At 39.4% G+C, this 27,679-nt stretch overlaps 1 protein-coding gene across 1 annotated transcript in view; it reads left to right on the top strand.

Annotated features, from left to right (window-relative positions):
* LOC140235569 (DNA topoisomerase 3-beta-1-like) overlaps positions 1-27,679 on the top strand; it is a 41,672-nt gene that overhangs the window by 8,112 nt on the left and 5,881 nt on the right. The window contains exons 6-15 of the mRNA XM_072315574.1: positions 468-616; positions 3,886-3,984; positions 6,073-6,273; positions 6,985-7,186; positions 8,322-8,504; positions 9,216-9,425; positions 10,545-10,762; positions 11,035-11,215; positions 13,618-13,817; positions 22,785-22,893. Of these exons, the coding sequence (XP_072171675.1) occupies positions 468-616; positions 3,886-3,984; positions 6,073-6,273; positions 6,985-7,186; positions 8,322-8,504; positions 9,216-9,425; positions 10,545-10,762; positions 11,035-11,215; positions 13,618-13,817; positions 22,785-22,893 (1,752 nt within the window). The remainder of the gene's footprint in view (positions 1-467; positions 617-3,885; positions 3,985-6,072; positions 6,274-6,984; positions 7,187-8,321; positions 8,505-9,215; positions 9,426-10,544; positions 10,763-11,034; positions 11,216-13,617; positions 13,818-22,784; positions 22,894-27,679) is intronic.

Here is a 27,679-nt window from a genome sequence, read left to right as displayed (position 1 = left end):
TATGAATGACTGTTTTGATTGCAGAATGTTTCACTGAGGTAAAACTGTTGCTAGGCTTGTGTAGATTTATTTCATTTTTTTTTTCTTTTTGATGCCATCTTGAGAACACTTGGTGTAATAAAATTATTCCTAATAGTACACATCGCGTACAATTTATCTGCTGACCTTTCCCAAGCAATAGGAACATTCTTATTCTTTACGTAGGAGGAAGCTTTATTCAACCTTGTGTTTCCATTTTTGTCAACTTCTGGTAATGTTTAGGAGATGGGTGGAAATTCTCGTTTTTGCATAAATTTTTCCCAAGTTATTCCCATTTCCTGAATTTTAGAATTGGCAGGCATGATATTGATATTGAGGAAAGGGGTTGATTTGTTTCATGTTTCTTTTAGATGAAAAGGTGTACCATTTGCTCACTATATCCCTCTTTAATGGCCAACCCTGTTATTTTTGTTTTTGTTTCATTCCAGGGAAAATATGGAGACCTGGACAGCACTCTGATCTCCTTCGGCCCATGCCAAACTCCAACGCTGGGTTTCTGCGTGGACAGACACGACAAGATCCAGTCCTTCAAACCGGAGCCGTTCTGGGTCATCCAGATTCAGGTTGGTCCAAAATCGTGTAAATGATGGTTGCCTCACAGGAGAATCCTGCTAACCCTTTCTGTGCTGGAGACTTTGGACAATGTGTACAATGGTATGGGGTTTTCTGTGCTACTTGTCACTCAAAGCACACAAATGGTTAAGACTGTCGTGATGAGAAAATAGGGAGCTTCAGATTTTAGACGTGCGAACGTTCAGAGGGAAAAAATATGTTCTGAGCGTGCGCAGAAGCACGCATCAAGTCGATTTATTTTTAGCTTGTGTCGCCTGAGCTTTTCACTACTGGTACTGGGCTATTTTTACGTCCACACAGTTTGCAACGTAGAGAACTACTTCATGCACTGATCATATGGGGGCGCGATTTTATTTTCTATATGTTGCGTCCCAGCGTAATCTAAAGCTACTTTTCAGCACGACGCAGGGGAGAGGAGAGCGTCCAGCACACTCGTCTCAAACGTCCGCGCGTCAAAATCTAAAGCTCCCTATCATGAGAAGGTTGTAGCTACTACAGCCCGGCTTGCGTATAGTAAATAACTGGCTGGTAGAAGGACAAGTTTAACTGCAGTCTTTATAAGTCCACCTGTCCACTCCTCTGGACAGGTTTCCTCTAATACAAAATATACAGTGTAGATAGGCCTGGCCTATGTTAATCCTCAGATGCACATTTGATTTCAGATAAATTATTTTAAATCTCTGAACTTTGCAAAACTTGGTCAGTATTTTGTCATCAGAGGATAGGTAACTTATTTCCTCTGTTTGATGGATCAAATTTTTGTCTCTTACTGTGCAAATAGAAGGCTTTGACATGCTGAGATGCAAAAAAAAACAAAACCAAACATTACATGAATGTGCCTAAAATTACTTTTAGTGCACTCCCATTATGATGATCACGGTTATAATGAAATTCTGGTTATAACAAAGTAAAAATTAGGGCCGCAACGTTATCCATTCAATGTATTTTTATTGTTTTATCTGTTCGGTTATGATGAAATTTTGACATAACGAGAGAAAACTGCAGGTCCAGAGAACTTTGTTATAATGGAAGTCCACAGTACATGGCAAAGACATCAGGTAATCATTTGTGAACCTTGCATGTGATTTGAAAGTTACAAAAGATGTAAGACCGTACATTGCAGGCTTTTTGGAAGTCTATAAATGGTGTTTTTGCTGTTCATGCAACATGGTGCATCCCAGTGAGACATTTTTCTGTTGGCCAACATCAAATCGTTGAGACACATGTGTGATCCTGCATCACAAAACCAACAGAAAGTTGCCAAACATGAAATTTTAGTTACAATGTAAGAGCATATTCTGAAAGAACAGATTTTAAGCTTTAAAATGATGTGTAACTCAAGTAAAATGGACTCTTCTAACCTATCTAAATATTGGAAAGAAAGCACACACTTGGGAAAAGTGTGAACTGAGAAAAGAGGCTCTGAAGTACAGTGTCTATTCAAGTGCTTAATCTTAATACCGAACCGTGCTGGCTGTGCGATGAATGGAATAAAAAACAGGATGTGAACCAGTGGAGTAACAGCAATGAAGGGATTATCAGATTAAACTGGAATTGAGCATGCCTTATCAACACATTCTGTCCATAATTAATGCCAACTTTCAAAGCAGTAGCATCATCCTTTCAAAAGTTATTACAGTTGAAAGTGAAGAGTGTGGACAAGGTTTTTAAGAAATGAAAAGGATACTCTAAAAGACACCTAATCACACTATTCTAAAAAAAGATGTTCGAGATAAACCGCAAAAATCACACTTTCCTGCCCGTTTTAAGATCCCAAATTTAAGGATAATGTAGAAGAAGACTTGCTCTTTTAGAAAATATGAAAAAGTCAAGATTGGCTTGGTTGACCCATTTCACCTGTTTTCAGTCCTCACACAAAATCAGTGTGTGCGACTTTTTGTTCGTTTTGTGATGCACGGTCACATATGTACAGTATTCTTTTTATGGGACTTTGTTCTGATGTCGTGTGATGCATACATTTGTACTTTGTTGACTACTATTATTTCAATCATCTCATTATAGTAAATAGGTAGAGTAAAATTTGCGTTGTGATTGGTTGGATTGCATCACGTGATTGTGGTATAGTGAACTCTCATGCCACTATACCGAACATTTACAGCGTGCCTACGCTTTATGTACGCGCAGATTCGTGCAGCGAGGGACGTAGTAGGACAAGGCCAAGCATTTCAACGTATGCGCGCGTAGAGCACTGGATGCAGAATGTAGCAGTTTATTATACGCGAGTCTGCTCTGTGCAATACGCAAACGTGGCTGTACTAGCGTTGTGCTGTACTTGGATAAGGTTGCGTTTACGGTGAGTCTAATGTTAGATCTAGGGCCTAGACCTACGAAGATCGAGGGACCTATTTTCTATAACAATTAGGGCATGTTCTATTGATGCACCAGTACTGGACCATAGAACTCCAAATACTAAATTATCCCTCGTGCAGTTCTATTCACCTCGACCTGCGGCCTCGGTGAAACAAAACAGCACTCGGGGTAATTTGATATTTGTCATTCTACAATCCAGTATAATGCAACCATAGAGCATGCCCTATTTGTATAATAGTAGTGTGGGAAGTTTGACAAATTCACAGTCTACTGCTGTTAATAATCATATTTCTAACACACCATAGTGGTGTGGCATCCTGTCAAATAGGCATCAGACTGAGGCGGCCATAGCAAGAATCCCCAAATTCCTTTGAGAACCATCGTTTCATTTCCATCTTAAACTCTCTATGTGCCAACATTCTCATGCCCGACTCAGTTGACAGCGTGCCAAGTTCACATATTCTGCTCAAACACTAAGGTACATTGAAAGTGTTTCTCGCGATTCCAATCCTGTCCCATGTTGCTGGCATTTTATGTGGTTATTGTCTATCAAGTGGTATTCCTAGGTGGATTCTCTAGGAAATTCTCAGCTTCTAACACTGCTTTGTGTACAGAGTCATAGCTCTACAATAATGGGGCTACAGGTTATTAAAAAAAAAAAGAAAGGATAAAAGTAATAGAGTTGTCACACATTTTACAAGAAACACTTTCTGCAGTTTCTCTCATTATGCATTTCCTTAGTAACAAAAATCTATGTAAGTTACACAGCCTTGATAAACAGATGGTTTTCCCAAAGCATGACTACTGTAGGTTGCTGTCTCAGAATAATGTGGCACAAAGGGGATTTACACCATGACAAATAAAGAGTTAAAGATTGTTTGTATGACCTTTGCCCTTTGACCTTGCTCTTCCTCCTACTCCTACGTAGGTATCACATGACAGTGGGAGAAAATTGCATCTAGACTGGGACCGGGTCAGGGTGTTTGACCGAGACGTGGCCCAGATGTTCCTCAACATCATCAAGGGACAGAAGGATGCAAGGTGAGTGTTGTATCATTGGATTCTCCATTTCATTTCTTCATCTTCATTGCTTCCTCTCGATAGTCCTCTGCTCCTTCCTTCCTCTCGATAGTCCTCTCCTCCTTCCTTTTCTTTTTATACCCCCACCAAACGAAGTTTGAAGGGGGTATATAGGAATCAGCGGACGGTCGGTCGGGCGGTCGGGCGGTCGGTCGGGCGGTCGGTCCGTTGCAAATCTTGCGTCGCGAACTACTTCCTCAGTTTTCAACCGATTCCCATAAAACTTGGCACAGATGTGTGCCTTGGGTTGTAGATGTGCAAGACGTATTTTTTGACAGTACCCAAAAGTACGTTGCCATGGTAACGGCATATTATGGGCAAAAATGGGTACAAATCTTGCGTCGCGAACTACTTCCTCAGTTTTCAACCGATTCCCATAAAACTTGGCACAGATGTGTGCCTTGGGTTGTAGATGTGCAAGACGTATTTTTTGACAGTACCCAAAAGTACGTTGCCATGGTAACGGCATATTATGGGCAAAAATGGGTACAAATCTTGCGTCGCGAACTCCTCCCACAGTTTTTGATCAATTTTTATGAAATTAGGTACAGATGTTCATCTGAATATGTTAATGTGCAAGACACATATTTCCGCAGTGGCAAAAAGTGCGTTGCCATGGTAACGGCATGTTGTTGGTAAAATATAGGGCAAAATGCTTCATGGCAAAACTGCTTCATCAGTGTTCTTCCAATTCTCATGGAATTCATATTGAATGTTTGTCTTAGGATATAGGTCAGCATGACACATTTCTTGACAGTGACAAAAAGTATGTTGCCATGGTAACAGCTCACATATTATGAGCCAAAATGATGGAAAATTTTGTGTTGCAAACTACTTCCTCAGTTTTTGCCCAATTTCCATGAAACTTGGTACAGATGTGTGCCTTTGGTTGTAGATGTGCAAGACGCATTTTTCGACAGTACCCGAAAGTACGTTGCCATGGTAACGGCATATTAATGGCAGAAGATCAAGGAAAGATCTTGCGGATTTAACTACTTCCTCAGTTTTTTGACCAAAGCTTATGAAATGTTGTTTTGACCAAAGCTTATGAAATGTTGTTTGGCGGGGGTATAACCAGTCGCTGTAGCGACATTTCTAGTTTTTCTTTCCATCCTTCCTTCTCCCTCTAACCTGTCCCTTTCCTTTGTCTCATTGTTTGTCCTGTCTCTGTGATGGTCTTGTACCTGTATGTGTGTGTGTGCACTTACCCATGGTGTAAAACGAGGACACACATACGAACTTTACATTTAAATCGAGGACACACAGAAAACGGAGGACGTCCTGGGTATGCAGACCATTCCAAACGGTCTGCTTTTGCATGCTTTTGCATGTAGGGGTACGTACATGTTTGTAGGTCCTCGATTAGCATTATTGTAACAAGTCCTCGGTTGGATGGTAATATACGAATGAGTCGTCGGTTGACAAGAGTCCTACTGACACACAGGTCCTCGGTTATGTGGTAAAATTCTTATTGGTAAAACAAGTCCTCGGTTTACACCATAGACGCATATGTGTGTGTGTGTGTGTGTGTGTGTGTGTGTATGTGTGTGTGTTTCCATACCTTTACATTTGTTCTATTGTAAGTTCAATGTATTGAGTGGCCCACATTCCTACAAGCTTGTCTTTTATATGGGTCCCTCTTTTCCATTAACGCAATTATTTTGAACGATGAGTTCCATATTATATGCAATTATTGTTGTAATACATTGTATACATTGTTTTCATTGAATTTGTACAACAGATATGTGTTATTGGAAATAAAATTTCATTTGAATTGAATTGAAAATTGAATCTATCTCATTTTTCATTTCATTCAAATTTGCTGGGAGCTTACTATTGTCTGGGGCAGCATGTGTTTTGTGTGTGATCAATTTTACTATCAAGCTTTCACACCCCAGTCTTCATAAAAATGGTTACAATTACACAAAACAGATGAAATATTTGACAGATCATAGTTTCTATTTTCATATGACACTGTGCATGTGTCATGTTGTGTGATGATTGCCATATCATTTTGACCATCCCTCTGTTTAACTTGCTCCCTAATAGAATAACATCGGTATCTCAGAAGGAGAAAGCCAAACAGCGCCCTCAGGCGTTGAACACGGTAGAGTTGATGCGGGTTGCCAGCTCCTCCCTGGGGATGAGTCCACACCACGCCATGCAGATCGCTGAGAGGCTCTACATCCAGGGCTACATCAGCTACCCCCGCACAGAGACCACACAGTACCCCGCGAACTTTGACCTCAAGTATGGAAAGCAGCATGTTGATTACTTATGAATTATTTTTGCCTCATCAGGACAAAGGCATGAAAAAGTTACCAAGCATTCACTTTATGACAATGTTTGTTTTTAATTCTCCAGGCGTATATGCATAGCTTTTCATTGTTCATGTCTCAATTATATTTATTTCCTATAATTACAAAAGATGTGATAATCGAAGGAACACCCTAGTTGATCAATGCTGTTAACACTGAAATATTTTGATCTTCAGTACTGCCATATTCGAAGTTTTTTGAGATTTTGACAATATATATGTAATCAGAGTATCAATCTTGTTTTGTGTTCAGCCAACTCATTTAAATTTGCAGTTTTCTTTGCTGTAACATCAGCAACGTTATCCAAGAGTACTGTAATATGCAAAAATGTTTTCTGAATTGGGAATTCTAAGAGAACCACAGTGCAGAATTGGAGGAAGCATCATACATTTTCAGCTATATAATGTTTGTACCCACTTCCACTGTAAGTATACTGGTGTTTTATGACACTGCCAGCTGGAAGGTGATCTTAAAGATAAAAATACATTCAAACAGTAAAATTGCAGCAACAGGAAACCAAATAGTCTAAGACATTCATCTATTTAATAGATGAGTCTGTTTCATGAGCTACGTATTTATAGGGTTTAAAATACCTTGATACCAGTTTCTGGAAAGGCTCCAATATCCTTCCCCCCATCTTCAGAGGTACGCTTCGGCAGCAGATGTCGATGCCGTGGAACAGCGAGGTGAGGGCACTACTAGACGGCGAGTTCACCCACCCACGCAAGGGGAGTGATGCAGGGGACCATCCCCCCATCACCCCCATGAGAGGAGCCAGTGAAGGGGAGCTAGGGGGCGAGGCATGGAGGCTGTACGAGTACATCGCCAGGCATTTTGTTGCCACGGTAACCTCTCATTTTTTGCTTTAAGTGGTGTCTAACAATGGTAATGCAGGCATGCTAATTTGCTTTTTGCATTGGTTTGAAACAGTTATGCTCTCGTTTACTCTCTGTGCTACAGATGATTATGTAGTTTTGGCATATTTGCCCCTTTGTTTGCCGAGGTGCTTTGCTGTAATTTTGCCTAACTTTTTCTTCAGCAGCCATTGAATCCGTCCAAATGTGACTGGATAGTGAGTTAAACAAACCCGCCCTTTAGCAATGTTCCTGGAACCAACATAAGGCCATGGTAATGCAGTCAAGATTAAAAGGATTAGGTAATCTGTATTCAGTCAGAGACTCTAACTGTATGGCAATTATCATCCAGATGGCTGTGGCAATGGGCAAAGAAAACACTCCAGGGGACCTGCCAGTTGGCAAACAAAGTACTGAATGGGTTATTAGTGTTTAGGTGGGTAGCACAAACTGGGCAGCCTGAAGGTTGTAGAGGTCACAAAAAAACGGAAACATCCAACCTCAGAGAGTGAAAACATCGATGATATAGTAAATAATTGTGGTGGTGGTGGTGGTGATGATGATGATAATGAAGCATTGCCTTGTATCCAATCACACTAATTCTGAAAAAGCCATGCTTTTTCTTATGCTGCTGTGGAGAAATCAATGACTGCTTGAATGTGAACATCATGATCATTTGGATTACGTTTGAAGAATTGGCCTGTTAACATGGATTTGAACTTGTGGAACAAATGAAGCATTAATTTTTTTCTCCATTTTCAGGAATAGGCTGTCTTTCAGAATCATGGTCAATTGAATTTTAGCAAGAATATTGAAAATATAGTGTGCTGTTATTCCACCTGTAGTTCATCTGGGACTTTGCTGTTTTTTCTTTATTTTACACATGTCTTCCAAAATGTTATCAAAACTTATAAACACAAGACCCATGACAACTGTTTCCTTTTTCCCCCAGTGTACAGGCACTGTTGTTAATACTGTCTTGTCTTATTAAAAATGTCATAATTTTACATTTGTCCATGCATGATACTTATTTCCTACTGAAAGAAATAAGCTGGAAGAACTTTACAGAGGCAATCATTTGACCTTTGAACTCTGTGATCTTCTGTCCTTTGGAACCGTCACACAGGTGAGTCCCGACTGCCGGTACCTAGTGACCACCATCCGTCTGGCGATCGGCAACGAGGGTTTCACGTGCACCGGGAAGACCCTGATCAGCGAGGGCTTCACGGCCGTCATGCCCTGGCAAGCCCTTAAGGATGAGGAGAATCTTCCCAACGTCAGCAAGGGTGACATCTGCTCCATCGATGAGGTATCTCTTATGATTGTATCTATGTGACCGTGCATCACAAAACCAACAAAGAGTCGCACCCCTTGATTTTACGTGAGGACTCAAAAGTATAATGGACTGACCGAGTCAATCTTGAGTTCACACTTTTCCAGAGTGTCTGCTTTCAATCCAATATCTAGATAGGTTAGGGTAGTCCATTTGATTTGAATTATACATCATTTCAAAACTTAGAGTCTGCTCTTTCAGAATCTGCCCTTAACTAAAAATCCATGTCTGGCGACTTTTTGCTGATTATGTGATGCAGGGTCACATATATGACATTTTGGTGAAAATCACTTTTTTGGATAAATGGTTAGATTATCAGTTAAGTGATGTCCTGTCCAAATCCTAGCGGTCATACACCAAAAATGAAGCCACCAAGCCATGTCAAAGGAAAGGCTCTCCCACTTGATACAGTGCTTTGGCTGCCATGTTTTCTTGCTCTTCTGAACATTTAACATTTTGTAGATTCGAGGTCTTGTCGCCCCAGCGACCATAAGTCAGATAATCGCCCAAGTTGAAAGTCTTTTCAAGTCCTCTTCTCTTTATATTCCATTAGTTAAATCCCTCATAAGTTAAATTTTCTCTAAGTTGAAGCTATTTCTTCAGTCTACATAGATTCAACTTTAATCAGCAAAGCTGACTGAAGAGGCAGCCGATTTTTATATATCTTCCTTTTCCATTTAACCCCAGGCTAAGCTGAGTGAGAGGCAGACCAGCCCCCCAGACTACCTGACTGAGAGTGAGCTCATCTCCCTGATGGAGAAACACGGCATCGGGACGGACGCCAGCATCCCCGTTCACATCGAAAACATCTGCCAACGTAACTATGTGAAGGTGGAGAGTGGGCGTCGGCTCATTCCCACGCGGCTTGGCATCGTGCTGGTCCACGGTTATCAAAAGGTAAGCCAAGAGACCTTTTACAATTGTGTAAATAACACTTCAGTTTTAACCCCTTTGTCACAGTTGTCAAAAAGACATAAAACCACTTGTACCAGCAAAACTGGGACAAAATTTAAAGTCCAATAATCAAAATTATTGTTTTCCTTATATTGACTTTCACAAGGAAATATGAACATATTTCAACACACTTATCTGTTCTCAATGGTAGCTTTTCAATAAATATGTTAACATTGACACGTTGATTTGCTTATGATGTGAATGCCGGCATATGCGTGTTATCCACAAAAGCCTGCGATGCCTCATGAGTACACTTGCTTGCTGCAAAATCAAACATGGCCATAGGATTATGAGACATTTGTGTGACATTTTTGTTGTCAAACCCTGGTCTTGCAATGTTCTTTTGGCAAATGTTTGTTGGATTCACGTAATCAAAGCTTTGCCAAAATGTTAGAATGCATCTTCTTAGTTTCCTCCCACTATGGTAGAGAAGAAATATTGGCGCAAGTAATTCTGCATGCTAGCCAATTCTAGTGAATTTTGCGTGCTTGTAATTTCTTGGATGACATAATTTTCTTGTTTTGTCTGTTTATTTTCTTGTTTGAAATGTTTTATCTCCATACTTGTGCATTATCATGTTGACAACAATTTACAAAATCCAGCTCAAAATTAACCTGTTGAGGACGGTTTGATTCTGCTACAACATGCATTTCACGTAGAAGCTTGCCTGAGTATGCTCGGGACTCATCCTCAATGGGTTAAGCAAAAACATCCACACAACAATTTTTTTCACAATTACAGTATGTTGGGACCAGTGGACCTGTGTTAACTTTACATACCCCCCCCCCCCCCCCCAACAATCAATCAGACAAATAATAAGTCAATGCAAAACGACAGCTCTAATCAGCACCCAGGTTGCACAAAGTGAAGAGAGAGAGAGAGAGAGAGTAAACGCAAGCAAACAAAAAATGCTAAGTTTCTATTAAATGTTATTTTGTATAGTTTTGTTTTTGACTTATGACTTTGCATTGGATGACGTATGAGGAGATTCTCTTTGACTAATGTCAAAATTGAAAAGTTAGAGGGCATCCATGAAAATGGTCTGTAATGACTCATTTGCAGATCGACCCCGACCTCTCGCTGCCCACCATGCGATCAGCCGTGGAGGAGCAGCTGAACCTAATCGCCCTGGGCCGGGCCGAGTACGACTCCGTCCTCAAGCACACGCTGGACATCTTCACCCGCAAGTTCCTCTACTTTGTGGACCACATCCAGTCCATGGACGACCTCTTTGAGGTGTCCTTCTCACCGCTGGCTGCTACGGGCAAGCCCATGTCCAGGTGAGCCCCGTGTGATATTGACTATGGAGTGGGGGATGGTGAGGGCAATATCAAAATTTATTACACAGTCTACATTGATGCTGGTTGGTGATTGGTCATAAAGTCAGGATGTAACTTTTGCAATTAGACTTGACATTTTTATTATGTTTGATTGAATTTGATTTGGTCTCTTAAACTGAGATACTCTAACTGATATAAATCAATGCTAAGGACAAGATTTGGATTAATACCCCCATCTCTCCCAATTGCCCAAATCCTCAAATTCCTCTCAGGTGTGGGAAGTGTCATCGATTCATGAAGTATATCTCAGCCAAGCCGATGAGACTGCACTGCCCGACATGTGAGGAGACGTATGGCCTTCCACAGAACGGCTCCATTAAACTCTACAAAGAGATCCGCTGCCCGCTGGACGACTTTGAGCTGGTCATGTGGTCATCTGGCCCCAAGGGGAAGGTGGGGGAGGAATATGAATGTTTATTTCATCTCTTTCTCTCTCTCTATCTATCTCTTATTTTGTTTCATGTCTTTAGTTCTGTTCCTTTTATATACTCTTGGGTGAATTTCAGGGCTGTGTTTTGCCTCCTGAGTAGAGCTTTTACCTTTTCCTGCAGATACAATGTATGTCATAAGTGTCATGTGTATCTGTCAGATATACTTTCTATGTTGACTCACAACATTTATTTGTGACCGTGCATCACAAAACGAACAAAAAGTCGCACACACTGATTTTGCGTAAGGACTGAAAATAAGTGAAATTGGTCAACCTCGCCGATCTTGACTTTTCCATATTTTCTAAAAGAGCAAGTCTTCTTTGACATTATGCTAAAATTTGGGGTCATAAAACGGGCGGGAAAGTGTGTTTTTATAGCAGTTTATCTCGAACATTTTTGGTAGAAGAGTGTGATTAGGTGTGTCTTTAGAGTCCTTTTTTCATTTCTGAAAAACCTTGTACACACTCTTCACTTTCAACTCTAATAACTTTTGAAAGGATAGTGCTACTGCTTTGAAAGTTGACATTAATTATGGCCAGAATGTGTTAATGAGGCATGCTTAATTTCAGTTTAATGTGATAATCTCTTCATTGTTGTTACTCGGGTGATTTACTTCCTGTTTTTTGTCCCATTCATTGCACAGCCAGTACGGTTTGGTAAAGATTAAACGCTTGAATAGACACTGTACTTTACAGCCTCTTTTCTCAGTTTGCACTTTTCCTGAGTTTGTGCTTTCTTTCCAATGTTTAGATAGGTTAGGAGAGTCCATTTCATTTGAGTTATACATCATTTTAAAGCTTAAAGTCTGCTCTTTCAGAATGTGGTCTTAACTAAAAATTCATGTCTGGCAACTTTTTGTTTGTTTTGTGATGCAGGGTCACATATGTTAGATCTGAACACACACACTCTCTCTCTCCTCTCTCTCACACACACAATCTGTCTCACTGGTTCTATGTTTAATCAGAAAGAAATATATAGAGAAATAAAAATGTAAGCTGTACATGTATGCTAGAGTCCCCAGATATTTGTCCAAGTACAAATATAGGCAGAGTGGAAAGTCACATATTTTGTGCTCATATTGGATACAGGTCATTCTGTTCACTTTACTGTCATATTTGAATGAGCTTTAGCAGCATTCAAGAAAATCAGACGCAGTCACAAGAAGGATTACAATGTTTGCCAGGTAGCATTGTGAAAAGTATGGTCATATTTTCATGCCATAATTTTTCAGTGAAGGTAATGGTGTTGAGATAATGGTTATGCATCACAGTTGACTGGTCAACTTTGTGTTGATATAATGCAATCAGACAGAGCGTAGGCTTAGCATTCAGAGACTGTTATGGCAAGAATCTGTCCCAAGTTTGTGAAAAATCAACTTGTATGATTGTTTGTTCATGTTGTGTGAAGAGTTTTGCGTCATCTCCATGTCAGAGTCCTGAGAAGGGCTGTTTGAATTCTCTTTAACCTGTTGAGGACGAACTGATTTAACTACAACACGCATTTCCCATAGCAGTTGCCTGAGGATACTCGGGAATCATCATCAACGGGTTGCTCTAGAAGTTGCTCGAGAACAAGCGCTGTGCCATAAACTGCTCAGGGAGTCTGACCGGAGTTCTAGGTACTGAGCAGCTGCTCGGTTCCAAGAACTTTTGTCAAGCTCGCTCAGCTCTTGCTGGAAAGAATTCAAACAGTCCTTTTGTAGACTTTTAAATCGTGTCTCTGCAAACTTGCACACATACATACCTCACCATGCAAACCCACACATTCAACAAGAATGCCAGTTTCCAGGCAAAAGTCTGAATTCAGGCCCTTGTAGTATCACAGTTCAGATCCATTCATCTACAATGTAGCTTCATTTAAAAGTATTTTTCAGATCCTCTCTTTCATTCCAACAGGCTTCAGTATCACTGTATTCAAACAATATGTTCGAGTTGCTCATGTTTCTGTTTGCATTGGACTGGCAAAGGCTGTCGTATCTTCAAGCTATATGCTTATTTGACGACAGTCTTCTGCATTCACACTCCCAATACCTGCGCCATAATTCAGTCAGATCATTTGATTCACTATATCCCGTGTAGTTCCCAGTTGACGTGTTCTCTTATTCTTTTCTTCAATCTGTACACGTATCTATCTCAGTTATGTTCAGATGTATACACTGTATGTTTTATTGTCTTGAATATAAAAAGAAATTACTGTATTTCATTTGTAACATATGTTTAATGCAGACATTCCCAATAAATTGATTTGAATTAAAAAAAGAAATATCTAGACAAAAAAATAAATAGATTAAAAAAAATGATAATAATAAACTTTCTCTGTGTCTCTCCCAACCCCCCCCCCCTCCCGCCCCCATCCTCTTCCCAGAGCTACCCAGTGTGCCCATACTGCTTCACCAATCCTCCTTTTGCCGAGATGAAGAAGGCCCAGGGGTGCAATGCATGTACCCATCCCACCTGTCCCCACTCCCTAACCATGCTAGGCGTGGCTCAGTGCATTGAGTGCGACGAAGGGGTGATGGTTCTCGACCCCTCCTCCGCCCCAAAATGGAGACTGGCCTGTAACAAGTAAGTTTTGTGTTTCCAGGTCGCATGACCTTCTCTCTCTTTCTTTCCATACGCCGTCCGTACTAATCCGCACTAATCGTCCACAGACCCCACGTTCACATTGGTCTCCGTGGTACGGGGAAAGTCCCATGCTGTGGGACTTTCCCCTCAGAAACCAAAATGTGAATGCTCTCTAGGACCTGTCCCCCCGTCCCCTCGAAGCAAGTCGAGTTCGGGGGCAAGATTTAGAGGGGAGAGTGACCTAGGGGGGCAATAATTGATAGATTCAGCTGTATTCATCAAATGTGTGCGTGCCTGATGCCTAGTTTCGAGTCGGTGGCAGAGCTTGCCCTACTGTATTAAAGCCCCAATTGCCCCTGCTGCTTGAGGACAGTCAAGATAGCCAGTGTGGACGGTCAGTCGTAACAAAGATAAGATCTCTGGTGACTCTCCCCTCAACGCAGGGTCAAATGTGCACCATCTTTGCACTGTCTGTGGAATCCTTCCCATCGACATATTTTGAGGGAAGGGATGATGTGATTAACTGGACATGAGTTACACTTACTAGCACCACTGTAAATGAGCACCAAGTACTTATCAACACTGGCACGATTCTCACCCATGGAGTGCACACAACCAAGGTACATCTTCAATAATCTTCAGAATTAATGAGGCAGATAGATTACCCGATAGATGAAGAAGAAGGAGAAGAAGAAGAAGGCTTCTCATAACAGTGTCGCTATTTCATTTCATTTCATTTCATTTATTTGGCAAAATAACATCTTGCCGGTCATTACAAAGAAACAAATACATGCCAGGACTCCTAAGAAGCAATTGTTGCTGGAGCCCTCAAACCAAAAAAGATTAAATACTGTACATTTGCAATTGAGAAACACAGCCAAGGCATTAGACATGGGTGCTATCTCTTTTCAAGAGAACAATAAGCAATTTTTGCTAATCTGAAAGAGAGACAGAAATTTGTGTGACCACTTTTTAAAAATTGTACGTATTCACCAAGTTAAGGACATTTAAAATATTCTGTTACTTAAGAAGTAAAACAAAAATCAGATATGAACAACAGAGACCTCACATAACATTTTTTTCCCTTTACCTCACAAAGCACTCAAACTTGAATTAATTATTTAAACAAGAAAGTATATCACCAAACCACAGAAAAATGGTGTAATGATATCAATTATATTACACCACATGGTAACTTCATTCAGGTGGGTCATATTCAAGACATTCCCTGAACTCTGAATTTGGACAAGAGGAAATAGAAATACAAAACTGTTTTTCTGTAAAAAACACCCTTTTTTTCTCCCTCAGCAAATCCCTGTGTTGTCCAATCTTATGTGTTTGTTTTTCTTTTGCCTTCAATGTTTCTGTCTTAATCATGGTATGAACACGACAGGTGGCATGTACTATCAAATAAATGTTGCTATCTACGGAAACACTTGGAGAGTTTTATTGCAAAATGAGCTACAAAGCGCCATTTTTAAACACTTCAAAATAAGTCCATTGTCAGATAGAGGAAACTTAAACCTTTTCCAGTAATACCTCACTTGTGACAAAACAAGGAATATTCTATGTAGAAGTTAAATTAAAAACATCCTGTATTATCTTGTTACTTTCTTTGTTTGTTTGTTTTTTGCAGCTTTAATCACAAATATCTCAACTTAACAAGAATGGAGTTTGCTCTTTTTGTGATAAAACTCTTCACTTGTAATCATGCATTCCACGGGCTAATCTTGTAAACATGCCAAAGGGCTACAAGCCCACATGTTGCCTTTCTCAAAGGGGCAACCATTAAAAACTCTTTATCAGAACAAGTTAAAATGAATGGGTATCTGCCTGTGTGCAGTCTGGAGCCTTTAGCCAAATGCCATTCGAGGAAGCAGTGAGAAGTACAGTTGAACCTCTCTTATCCGGCCTCCCTTTATCCGGATCTCTCTATTATACGGACGCAATCTCGCCGTGATTTTTTTTTTTTTTTTTTTTTTTAATAATTACGGGAGGAAAGGGGGATTCCCAACTCCTTGAGAACTCCTACACAAACACACATGGATTACATATTACTTCCAACATTAACATACACCTCTATTTTGGGGTCTGTTACTGAGTGTAACAATGAAAAGGTTGCAGTATACACATTACTACATGTGGTACTACAATGGGCTACATCAGTACATGTGTATGTATATGTACATGTATAAAGCATTGAGTCTCCCGTATCCGGCCAAATCCCTTATCCGGATGAGCCCCGGTCCCGACTTGTCCGGATACGAGAGGTTCAACTGTACATGAATCTCGTCTCGGGGCATTTCATGAAGCGTTTTGTCAGATATTTATCCTGATAATCTGTTATAAGCTACTACTGAATTCCTTGCATATGATTGGCCGAGAGCAATTTGTCCAACAACTATGTCAGACAAAACTCTTCTTGGAATGCCCCCCTGATGTCCTGTGTGATCTAGGAATAATACCTGTCACGTCATACCATTTTCGTGAGCCCTTGTATTTTCCTCAACCAAGCAACTTCACATTAGAGAGACCTCACAGAGTGAACTTTGGTGAGTTCATCAATGAAAAAATGATTTCCTGTTTTTAACGCCAAACTCTGCTATGAACTATGAATTATTCTGTCTGTGTGGTGTGCTCTGACGGGCACCACCCATTTACCACAAGAAGGACAAATAATCGTAACATTTTATGACATTGTTTGCACAGTGAAGGTGAGGGGAAGGGCGAATGAGCCAAAATGAAACAAATGATGGCAACTCTAAGTCAACAAAGTTCCACACCCAGAAAGCTATTAAACACAACAAAACAAGGGCGGGTATACTTTATAAAGTTCATACACTTTTATCATGCTTGGTATGATTTCTCACCACCGTTGAGAGGAAGTCAGCTTGGAGGCAGAATATTAAATGTGAAGTGTGTGTGTGTGTGTGCGTGTGTGTGTGTGTGTTAATGTTCCAGCTTTAACATCATCAGGAAATGGCGACCCATGCCTGGTTACACCTACCTGCCCACTGGAATAAAATTGATGGAGTGATGTTGATTTTGATATGAGAGGGGAAAAATGTTACAGGAAGTCATGCAAAGGGCATTTTGGGAGCCAGCAGCATTTACTGAAGAAGCTCTGAACATCAGTATGTTAATCGATTCATAGGCATGCGTCTGTGATGCATGGCGTGCCTAGCTAGGTGATGATATTTTTATTGAGCCATTCGTCGTGCGGAGTGAATTCAAATTCTAAGAGAACATGTCGAGGGGATGACATAACAGAAGATGGTGTGCTTTCATCTTTGTTGCTCTCAGTCTCTCTCCTTGTGTGTGTACTTCCTGCAATTAAAAGAGTTGCAAAGTTTAATGTTTGCAAACAATCCCCAAATGACTGCAAAGTGGCACCACGCATCCATATTTTCACAGCAGAATGTGTCGTTTTTATGAGGATTGAGAAAACAGATGGCAAGCAGCAATTTTACTGGTAACAGTTGACCTCCATTTTGTTTTTTTATATTTTTTTTTTTTTTTCAAAATTGAGGCTGGGATTTTTTTCTTGCTGGTGCCTACACAAGATTGTTGAATATCTCCTTGAACATTACCTCTCTTTCGGGTGCAATGGTAACGATATTTGGTGGGAAAACTTTTGATTATTCATGCGAGCGTTCCCCGATTATCTTAATGCCTATGCCTGTGTTGGTGTGAAGGGATGAATGGAGGGGCAGATTTAACCAAAAGCACTTTAAGAAACGTCTTTGATAGTGACAGAAAAGAAGAGTGGTTTTTGTTTGTTTGTTGGCATATTAGCAAGACTATTAAAGAGAGCATGCAATTATTATTTTGTTGTAGCTTTGCTTCGTTTTCGTTTTCGTTTTGTTTTTTGGTCTTGCTAAGTTTTTTGCTTTGTTGTTGTTGCTCCAGACAAACTTGCTGCCAGTTAGGAAATATGCTGGTAAACAGACAAACTAACAAACTAATTAAAAACAAAAATCAGACATTAGAAACAAACAAACAACAAACACTCTCACTAGTAAAAAAGAAAAAAAAATTGATGCGACAGCACTACCCGCTTACACCACAAACGCCAGATATTTTTTCCCTGTCTTGCCATGCATGCTGTGTTGCACTGTCTACTTGTTTGTGTCATTTTTTTTCCCCACATTTATTGCCATGATGGCCTCTAATGACTCTCGTAATATATCAGCAATACGTATACTGGTATCATTACACAAGCTACCTGAATTTGAAATGGCAGTCAAAAAAAAAAAGAAAGTAAAATGTGCAAAAATTTCACACACATGTCTATGGACATGATATTAATCTGGCACACAAAGGGTCAACCCTATTCTAACTGAGAGGGGGTCAAATTAACCCCCCTCGACATTTCGCGGCACGATTCTGCAACGCGCAAAGATTTTGCCGCGTTGTTTCATGCCTTTTTTCATTTAAGTCTCCTGCATATTTTGAGACCAAATTTGCGATGTCCGAGTACACCGTTATGAAGTTACGTAATGTTTTGCATATGCATGTCAACCTGAAAACAGCTCAAATTCATGATATCGTGTGCAAATCCAATGCAAATTGTGGGGGTTTTTTGTTTAATTGTCATAAATTAGATTATTTCAACTTTAAATCATTGAAATTAATCAATTCTAATGTAGATAAGCTTGAAAAAGTGACTGCAACAAATTTTGGAAAAAAAACAATAGAAAACAAAAGGTCAAAAAAGCAATAAAATACATAAGAAATTAAAACAATAAAAAACAAAAGAAATTGATTATGATTGTGCTATCTTTTTTACAAGAAAATTGTCTAATGTGTCTTGAAGAATTCTGACACAAAAATTTAGCAATCCTTCAGTCTTTTTAATGGAGTTATAGGTGAAATACGATTTCATGCATACATTTGCATAATTAATTTACTGAAAATAGAAAATCAAAATTTTTGTATGGTATGACCATGTAATCTTGTAGTTGACGTCCGGCTCTATGTTCAGGCAAAATTTTGCAGCAATTATGCCATCAGCGGCCGAGATCTGAAGGGGGGGGGGGTTCAAATTGACCCCCCCCCCCCAGTAAAAAAACTTGGTCTCAAATAGCCGAGTTAGAATAGGGTTAAAGGAAAAAAATGACTTCAAGAGTGAAAGGTGTGTATTTTTCATGGACATCATAGAATAGCTACACAATCATGTACACGTAACTCGGAGATAGATATGGAGTTGTTATCTTTCTAGGGTGAGAATTTTACATGATGCATCTTCCATCTGTCCTTTTATAGTGGACATATTTGAATAGTCACGTGACAAAGACCTCACTGTGGTATAAGCCTCCATTTTGCCATATTTGGCATTGAAGAAACAGAGAACATTTTTATTTTCCCCGTTTAAATATGCAGTGCATAATTAAAATCCGGGATTTTAAGTGCACGTCATGTGTATGGTGCAAGTGCCTGATAATGTCACAAAAAACAAAGCAAAAAAAAAAAAAAAAAAAAAAAAACAGACAAAAACAAAAACGAACAAACAAACAAAACAATACAACACACACAGATGATCAACAAGTTATTAGTCCTTACAAATTTCAAAACTATGTACTTCAGTTGTACAGGATTTCTTCAACTTTCCCTGAATGATTAGAAAAGTATTAATAGCTGAGCAGTCACAAAACTGGCATTATTGAAAAACAAAGTTTTTATTAAGCCTTTTTATCGTAGTTGCGCAGAAGAGTAGGCATTGATAAGCACAACAGACCGGTATGAAACACCACAGCAACCATCTAAAAATGAATATACATTGTATAAATGAATGTTAGAAACGAACAGATGCACACAACACCTCCAAAGAAGGACGGACAGACAGACAGACAGACAGACACGAATAAAGTTTTGTCCTAATAGTCCTGGGTGATTCCTCTGTGGAGATGCACCTTGTGCTGCAGCTTGGTTGCCTTTCTTTTAAAGTTACGGCTGCAATCATCATTCACTTCAAATTACAAAGTGAATTCACAGAACAACTGACATTGTGTTGGTAATGAAACCATTAACTTCCAAGGGCATGCTGGGGGGGGGGGGGGGGGATATAGATGTTTGTGTCCCAGGTTGGTATACAGGTTGGTATAAATTATACTGATGCCATTTATGAAATGTGTTACACCTTTCGCTGTTTTACCGCTCGTTCATTTGTGCCTTTTTTATGCCTCCGCCACGAAGTGGTGCCGGAGGCATTATGTTTTCGGGTTGTCCGTCCGTCCGTCCGTCCGTCCTTCCGTCCGTCCGTAATGAATTTTGTGGACAAGGTAACTATCAAAACCTGTTGAGGTATCCTAATGAAACTTGGCATGTATGTGTATTAGGGGGTGAAGTTGTGCCTATCAACTTTTGGGTGCACATGCTCAAGGTCAAAGGTCAAAAGGTCAAGGTCAAATACATAAAATTTCACTTTTTCCACCATATCTACTGAATGCCTGAAGATATTTTCTTGAAACTTAGTGTATACATGTATTACCCAATTAAGATTCTCTGGTGAAAGTTTGGGTCATGAGGTCAAAGGTCAAAGGTCAAAAGGTCAGGGTCAAATACATGAAATTTCACTATTTTCGCCATATCTATTGAATGCCTGAAGATATTTTCTTGAAACTTAGTGTATACATGTATTACCCAATTAAGATTCTCTGGTGAAACTTTGGGTCATGAGGTCAAAGGTCAAAAGGTCAAGTAAAAATATCAAAACTTCTTTTTTTTCTCCGTGCCTTGGAAAATTGTTCAAGGTATCTTCATGGAACATAGTATATACATGTACTGACTGGAAGTGATTATCTAGAGAATGTAGGGTTCATGGGGTCAAAGGTCAGGGGTCAAAGGTCAAGTGCAACACTTCAAAATTTTACTATTTCCCTCATATTTATGCAATGCCAGCAGGGTTATTATTTTTTTACACTTGGTGTATGCATGTGTAACCTAATAGAAATTCTCTGGAAAGTTTTTTTTTTTTCTTCTTTTTTTGCCTCAAAGGTCAAAAGGTCAAAGATCAAGTGAAAGTGCTGAACTAACTTTTTCCTCCGTATCTCTCGAAGTGGCTCAAGTTATCTTGAAACTTAGTACATATCGTCAGTTGAGAATGATAAGGGCGTTAAGTTGTCACAAAACCCATAGTGTTCAAGATAACTTAACACCCTTCTCATTCTCAACAGACGATATTATGCGTGTTCTACCTGAAAGTGATTATCTTATGAATTTTAGGGTCAAGGGCCAGATGAAAATGGTAACAATTTACTATTCAATTCAGAAATTGCACTTTTTCTCCACACCTGTACCTTGAAAATTACTCAATGCCTAAATGTATGAATGGGTCAAAGTCAAGTTAAAGTCCTTAAATCCCTAGATACATGCTCTCCTATTCATCCAATTAAACCTAGGTCAAGGAAGGTGAACATTCAAGACATTTGTGACAAACTTGTCATTTCAATATTTTGCCAATTTTGTGAAAATGTAATCACACATTGTCCACATGTACTATCTAGACCTATTGGAAAAATCATGCATTATGGCGGAGGCATACCAGTCGCCAAAGCGACATTTCTAGTTTTTTTTTTTTTTTTTTTTTTTTTTTTTTTTGGTCATTTTCACTCATTTTCTCATTATGAACTTACCGAGTCTGAGAAAGAAGACAAATATCTACTACAAGTGTGAGACCTGTGCTGGCCTCGATGATTGGCGCCCTCTGTTGTTTTTCAAGTATAGCTGTCACATCACGAAATCGTCGCAGACTTCTTAATATTGCAAAATGTATGGACTGCATAAGCGATGTGCTTTTTAAAAGGCAGCTTAAAAATTTGCACTGTCACTTGTTTTTCAAATATATTCAAAGCCATGCCACGAGAAAGGTAAACAAAATGTCAAATATGAAACCGCCACGCTAAGCTTTTCACAGGCATGGAAACCTTTTTACAGTTTCATGTCATTTGACGGTATAATTGCCACCCACTTGAGCGGGAAATATTCACAAAGATGCCTAGAATGTGTCAAAAATTTAGTTACGTGTGATACATCACAATAGGAGAATCGAGCCACGAGACGGGATGACGGCGTTTATTCTATCGAAAGTGGCTATGCCGCTAATATTTGAAATTTAAATTGCGATGGATTTTTTTGATAGAGTAAGAACTACGTGGAACAACGTGTTTTCCGGAGTATTGGAGACGACTTTACTTGGTAGCTCTCTTCATGCTTGTCTTACCAATTATATTGTCTTCTGCTGCTGCTCTCTCTCTCTCTCTCTTGGCAATCTGTGTATTTCCTTCCCGAAATGTCAATCCTTTCTTTCGATTTTGATTCCGTTTGTTTGTATCTTGAGAGCGCGTCAGATTGAAAGCCCAACAACTCACAAAACTTTAGCAATAGATGTTTTGTTTGTTTTTTGTTTTTTCCAGTTAACATGTGTTTGAAATTTCCCTTGTCTTTCTCTATCTCGCCCCTTACGGAATTAAATACACGATTCAAATGAAATTGCGCTACTTTCATAATTTTTCATGGTGGTGAAAATAACAATGAAAGTGTTAACAATGATTATGATAGCAATGCAATGATGGCGATAATCGTGACTAACTAAATAGAGGAATTGATGATAAATGATTTTGTCTGTGGTATTGCTATTGCTATTGTTATCGTTGAGGAATTATGGTAACGATGATAATGACTTTAACAATGGTATTGCTGTTGCTATTTCTATCATGAATTGATTATTAAAATAATGATAACGCTTTATTTCTGCAGTGATGATAATATTTATCATTATTATTATTAATATGCATCTGCGGACGCATTACGTAGTGCAACTTTGTCGCAGTCTTTGCAAAGTACAGAAACCGCACAGTAAGCATTACGAGATTATTTTGTAAGATACAAAATGATGTGTTCCGTTAATTGACTCTGTGTCCTCCTCCCACCACCTCCAACACCTCTTCTCTTTGCGGCGTTGTCAAGGTGCAACATCATCATGAACGTGTTCGAGGACGCGCACAAGGTGACCTTGTCCGAGGGGGAGACGTGTGAAAAGTGCGAAGCGTCCATTCTCAACGTGAACTTTAACAAGGTGAGTGCAAAGTCGACGGGCACATTACTACAGTGCATACCCAATATAGCGAGCACGTTGTAATGAAACCTCACTACAAGAAAGTAGAGATACATGTTACAAGGAAGTAGAAGTTCAGATCCCAAAATTATTTCTTTTGTCAACTTAATTGTTGTGCTAAAACGAACATTTCTGTATATATGACGAAAGAAAACTGCCAATCCTGAGGATCTCGTTGTAATGGGAGTCGCCTGTACCAACATTGCCCCGGAAGGATAGTGCGTCCCCGCGCAGTCTTTGCCTTCGTGGCCTAACTACTTTTGTACCTTGCTCGTTTTTGTCGGAGTGTCATTATTTTATCAACAGTTGACAATAGGGTCGCTTACATTATTGTAGCACATTCATGTGGTTGAAAAAGGAAAAACAAATATAGAAATGCGAATATTTCTGGTCAAAGCTGACAAGGATGGTGGAAAGGCAGAAAGAGGCATGATGAAAGAAGGTGAGACGATGGTGACGAACTTACATGATGTGGATAATGTTGGTGATAATGATGTTTGATGTTGGTGATGGTGATATTTGATGTTGGTGATGATAATGTTGGTCGTGATGTTGGCGGTGACAGTGATGATGATGCTAATGTTGGTGATGGTGATGATAAAAAGAATGGTTGATGATGGTGTTGATGGTGATGGTGGTAGTTGGTGATAATGGTGATGCTGATGATGATGATATTGGTGGTGGTGAGGATGATGATGATAATGATGATGTTGGTGGTGATAGTGATGATGATGCAGATGATGACCGTGATCAAATGCATTAAAGCAACTGCAAAAAGGAGAAAAAGCCGGAAGGATTCAAGATACAGTGTCGCCATATGACGTCATGTCTGGGGGAAAATGAAACGAATGAACAGAATGATCTCCTAAAGAAAAAAAGAAAAAAAAATGCTCCTCACTATAAAACAGAAAAATAAAAAAATGTTTTCAGTAGGAGAGTTTGGAGAAACCATTCGGAACAGAAGAAATAAAAGAGCAAGTCAGGCGGAGATAGATGATTGCGAGAAATAAAGGAAAGACGGAAATTATAAGAATGAGACGAAACGAAAACCAATATTTTGTGATCCCATACCTCAAGGCCAGAATTGGCAAACAGCGAAACGAACAATATGAATGTGACCTCTTGAGAAAGATCAAGCGAATAAGATGTCTTTGGTAAAAGTCTGCTCTAAGTTGGAATGGTGTGAAGTGACTGTGACCGTTTCCAGCGTTTCGAGATTAGTAGAAATTTATCTCGAAATATGAGATAAAATTTTGGAGTCCGCGGTATGGGTGCAGTATGTGTGTGCTTGTGATAACGCGTAATGATCACTTGCCGTAACGCGAACTTTTTTTAATCACAAAAGGTGGCCAGCTACATGACAGTATCGGCCCGTATCCAGGCACTTACCCCCTGGGCAACCACCCTCCGGATAACTACCACCCGGATAATTACCCACCAGGTCTATTCCCCCTTAGGGCAACTACCCCCCGGACAACTACCCTCCTAGGGCAATCACCCTCCAGGGCCATTACCCCCTAGGACAACTACCACCCGGTCATCTACCCTCCTAGGGCAACTACCCCCAATGGCAATTACCCCTAGGACATCTACCCCCCAGATAATTACCCCCTTGGTAACTACCCCCTGGATGACTACCCCCCGGATAACTACCCCCCAGATAACTACCACCCGGATAGCTACCCCCTGGATAACTACCCCCAGGATAACTACCCCCTGGATAACTACCCCCCCCCCGGATAACTACCCCCTGGGTAACTACCCCCCGGATAACTACCCCCTGGATAACTACCACCCGGATTACTACCCCCCCCCCCCTTAACCATACCCCGAACCCCCCCCCCCCCCCCCCGCCCCCGAAAGTTACCACCCGTTGTAATTTTTCCATAAGTTCATAACACCATATCAGAAGATGCACCTTTCTCTTACACTGTCATCATTTACTCTTTTGGCTTGCCATTTTCTACCGTTATAACACATTAGACGATAAACATAAGAAAAGGAGAGTTGATTGCACTACAATTCATATTCCCTTAACATTAGCGAGGGACCCTTCGATTAAAGCCATAATTTCTGATAGGATCCGGGCACGGTTTTATAAAAGTTATCAGTCCTGATAAGCTGTCAGTTCCACACAATCATCAATCGTTGTAGGTCGATCAAAGCAGGTCCATGGTAACAAGTCAGTGACTCGAGCTTATCAATCAAGCAGAACCCATGGTTTTATTGAAATTATTAGAGACTAACAAGATGTCATAACTGGCAACTTTTATCAAACGGTGCCCTAATCTGTCATAAGAGTAAAATTACAGCTTGTTTTACATACAAGTAGAATTGTGCTAGTTTTCAAATTAAATGTTCTCGACACTGAAATCAAGTTCAAATATAAGTTAGTCTGATTAGAAAGAGTAAAATATTACGAGTTTAACGGTATTTTTTTTATTTTTTTTATTTATTTTTTTTTTTACAAAACACCCCTAGTTGTTAACGAAGTCTTTTGTCCTGCACCCTCTTTTTGAATAGATCATAGAGAGTTGTAGTTGACAGAATCCTTTTTGCATTATAGGGCTGCTCTGTTTTATCCCGGCCATTTCAAGAGTATTTTTTTTTTCACAAAAATTTGAAACCTTCTTGGAATAACATGCTCTTTAATATTTCGTAAGCGGTTTCTAATCATCTCACCCAAAAGATGTTTAAAACCTGAAGTTAGGTCTCGACTAAAACCAGACGATATGAAAAAATGTTTGCTTTGTTGTTTTTTTTTTTTTTCCAATTCAAATAGCAAACGTTGTTCGAAAATAAAAATGAGAGACGTAATTTTCTGGGGGAGAGTTACTGTAAAAGGGGTGATTGGTTGGAGCCTAATTTTAATAAGGAGTAATTGTCAAGGGAGGTATTATGCTCCGCGGTGATCATACCAAGGAGGTGACAATCTCTTCCCACATCCTTGATAAGTACTAGTTGTTAATGCCCAATGATGCAGTAGGGCAATTCTGAAATGAGTGTTAACGGTATAACAGTAAAATAGTTACAAAATTGATGAAACAATGCAAAGAAAGCAAATTAAGACAGAGACGAAGTACACAAATAAAGATACAGTGAACTCCCGTTACAACGAACACGGTTAAAACGAAATTTCGTTATAACGAAGCAAAACTTCTGGTCCCAAAATTATCGCCATTAAAGTCTATGGTACAAAATTCGCTTATAACGAAGACGGTTATAACAAAATTTTCGTTACCACGCAGTCTTTTCTGAGCGCCACTGACAAAGGAAAACAAAAGAAATGTGCTCCTTTACAACGAAATGCGGATCGCATTCGAAAATGCGTAGCGGAACAAGCATTTTTATAGCGTCTCTGCACGCATGAGCCAACGCTTCACGTCATTGTATGTTCACTCCGTGTATCACGCACAGTTTCCGAGGGGAAGTTGCGTTATTGTAATACAATAATCTGAATTCAGATAAGGTGTGTTTCATTGTTCCGAAGTCCTTTGATACAAAACACACAGATTTTGATACAACTAAATGTCCGTAATAGTTCGGAAATGAAATATTAAGCACATTTTGGCGTTATTCCAAATTTTCGTTAATCCCATGATAAAATATGGTTCTTATTCTTATACGGTTCGTTAGTCCGAAAATGATAGGAATTCAAAACGTTCGTTAATCGGAACATTACAAAAAGAATCGTTAATCCATGGTGGAAAAAGGTGAGTACACTAACAAAACTTAAGAATTGCAATCCTTATAATCGTCTTAAGATAGATAAATCTTCGAAATAACTAACCTGTCTATTTTTTTTTTTTCATTAACAAACTTTCTTCGGAATAACGAACCTTATTTCATTTCGGATGAAAAAGCCTTCGGAACAACGAACTTTCTGAATAGTGAACCTTTCTCATTTTTTTTTTTTTTTTTGATTTATAGTTAACCTTCAGAATGACGAACCTCATTTCATTTTCAGATCAACGAACCTTCGGAAAATGAACAATATATTATTTTAACTTAAATTATGAACTTTCGGAATAATGATCCTTCGGAAATGCGAACCTTCAGATAAACAAACCATCGGAATCCCGGGAATGACAAAACTTCGGAATAAGGAGCCTTCGGAGTAACGTAGTTAATAATAATAAAAAAAGAAAATAAATAAAAAAATAACCTTTGGAATAGCGAACTGTAACCAAATCCTACACCGTCATTTTCTACACATGTGTGACAACACAAACAACTTTATGCTCTTTTTAAAATGTAATATTTAAACGAAATTAAAAAAGTACTCTCCCATTTCACATAGCTTTCCAACGTATGATGAGGATTCAACAAACAGAAATTTATTTTTATGCGTGGTTTCCTTCTTTTCGTTATACATTGCATATTATTACAACGATATTTCGCTTTAAAAAAAACCAAACAAAACAAACAAACAACAAACTGTCGGTCCTGGGTATTTCGTCCTAACGGGAGTGCAATGCACATGAACACACACGAGATAAATCCCTTGTAATGAGAGAAAGAGGAAAGGTGAGTAATGAATGACAGGAATAGACTACCTTCACGGTACATGGACAGAGAAAAGCGAGAGGGAAGAGGAAGATGATGGGTCAAAACCAGGGCACGTGAGGCATGAGATATAAGCTCCTCAAAGTAAAGAAGTGTTACATGGAGTTGTGGTAAACGATAGACGATTGTGGTTAAAAAACAAATGCTAAAAGTGAAGTGTAACATTTCTTCAAAATGTCTT

This window comes from Diadema setosum, chromosome 12, assembly GCF_964275005.1.
Source record: "Diadema setosum chromosome 12, eeDiaSeto1, whole genome shotgun sequence".
NCBI lineage: Eukaryota > Metazoa > Echinodermata > Echinoidea > Diadematoida > Diadematidae > Diadema > Diadema setosum.
The sequence above is the reverse complement of the archived record's forward strand: the minus strand, read 5'-3'. Positions and strand labels throughout refer to the sequence as shown.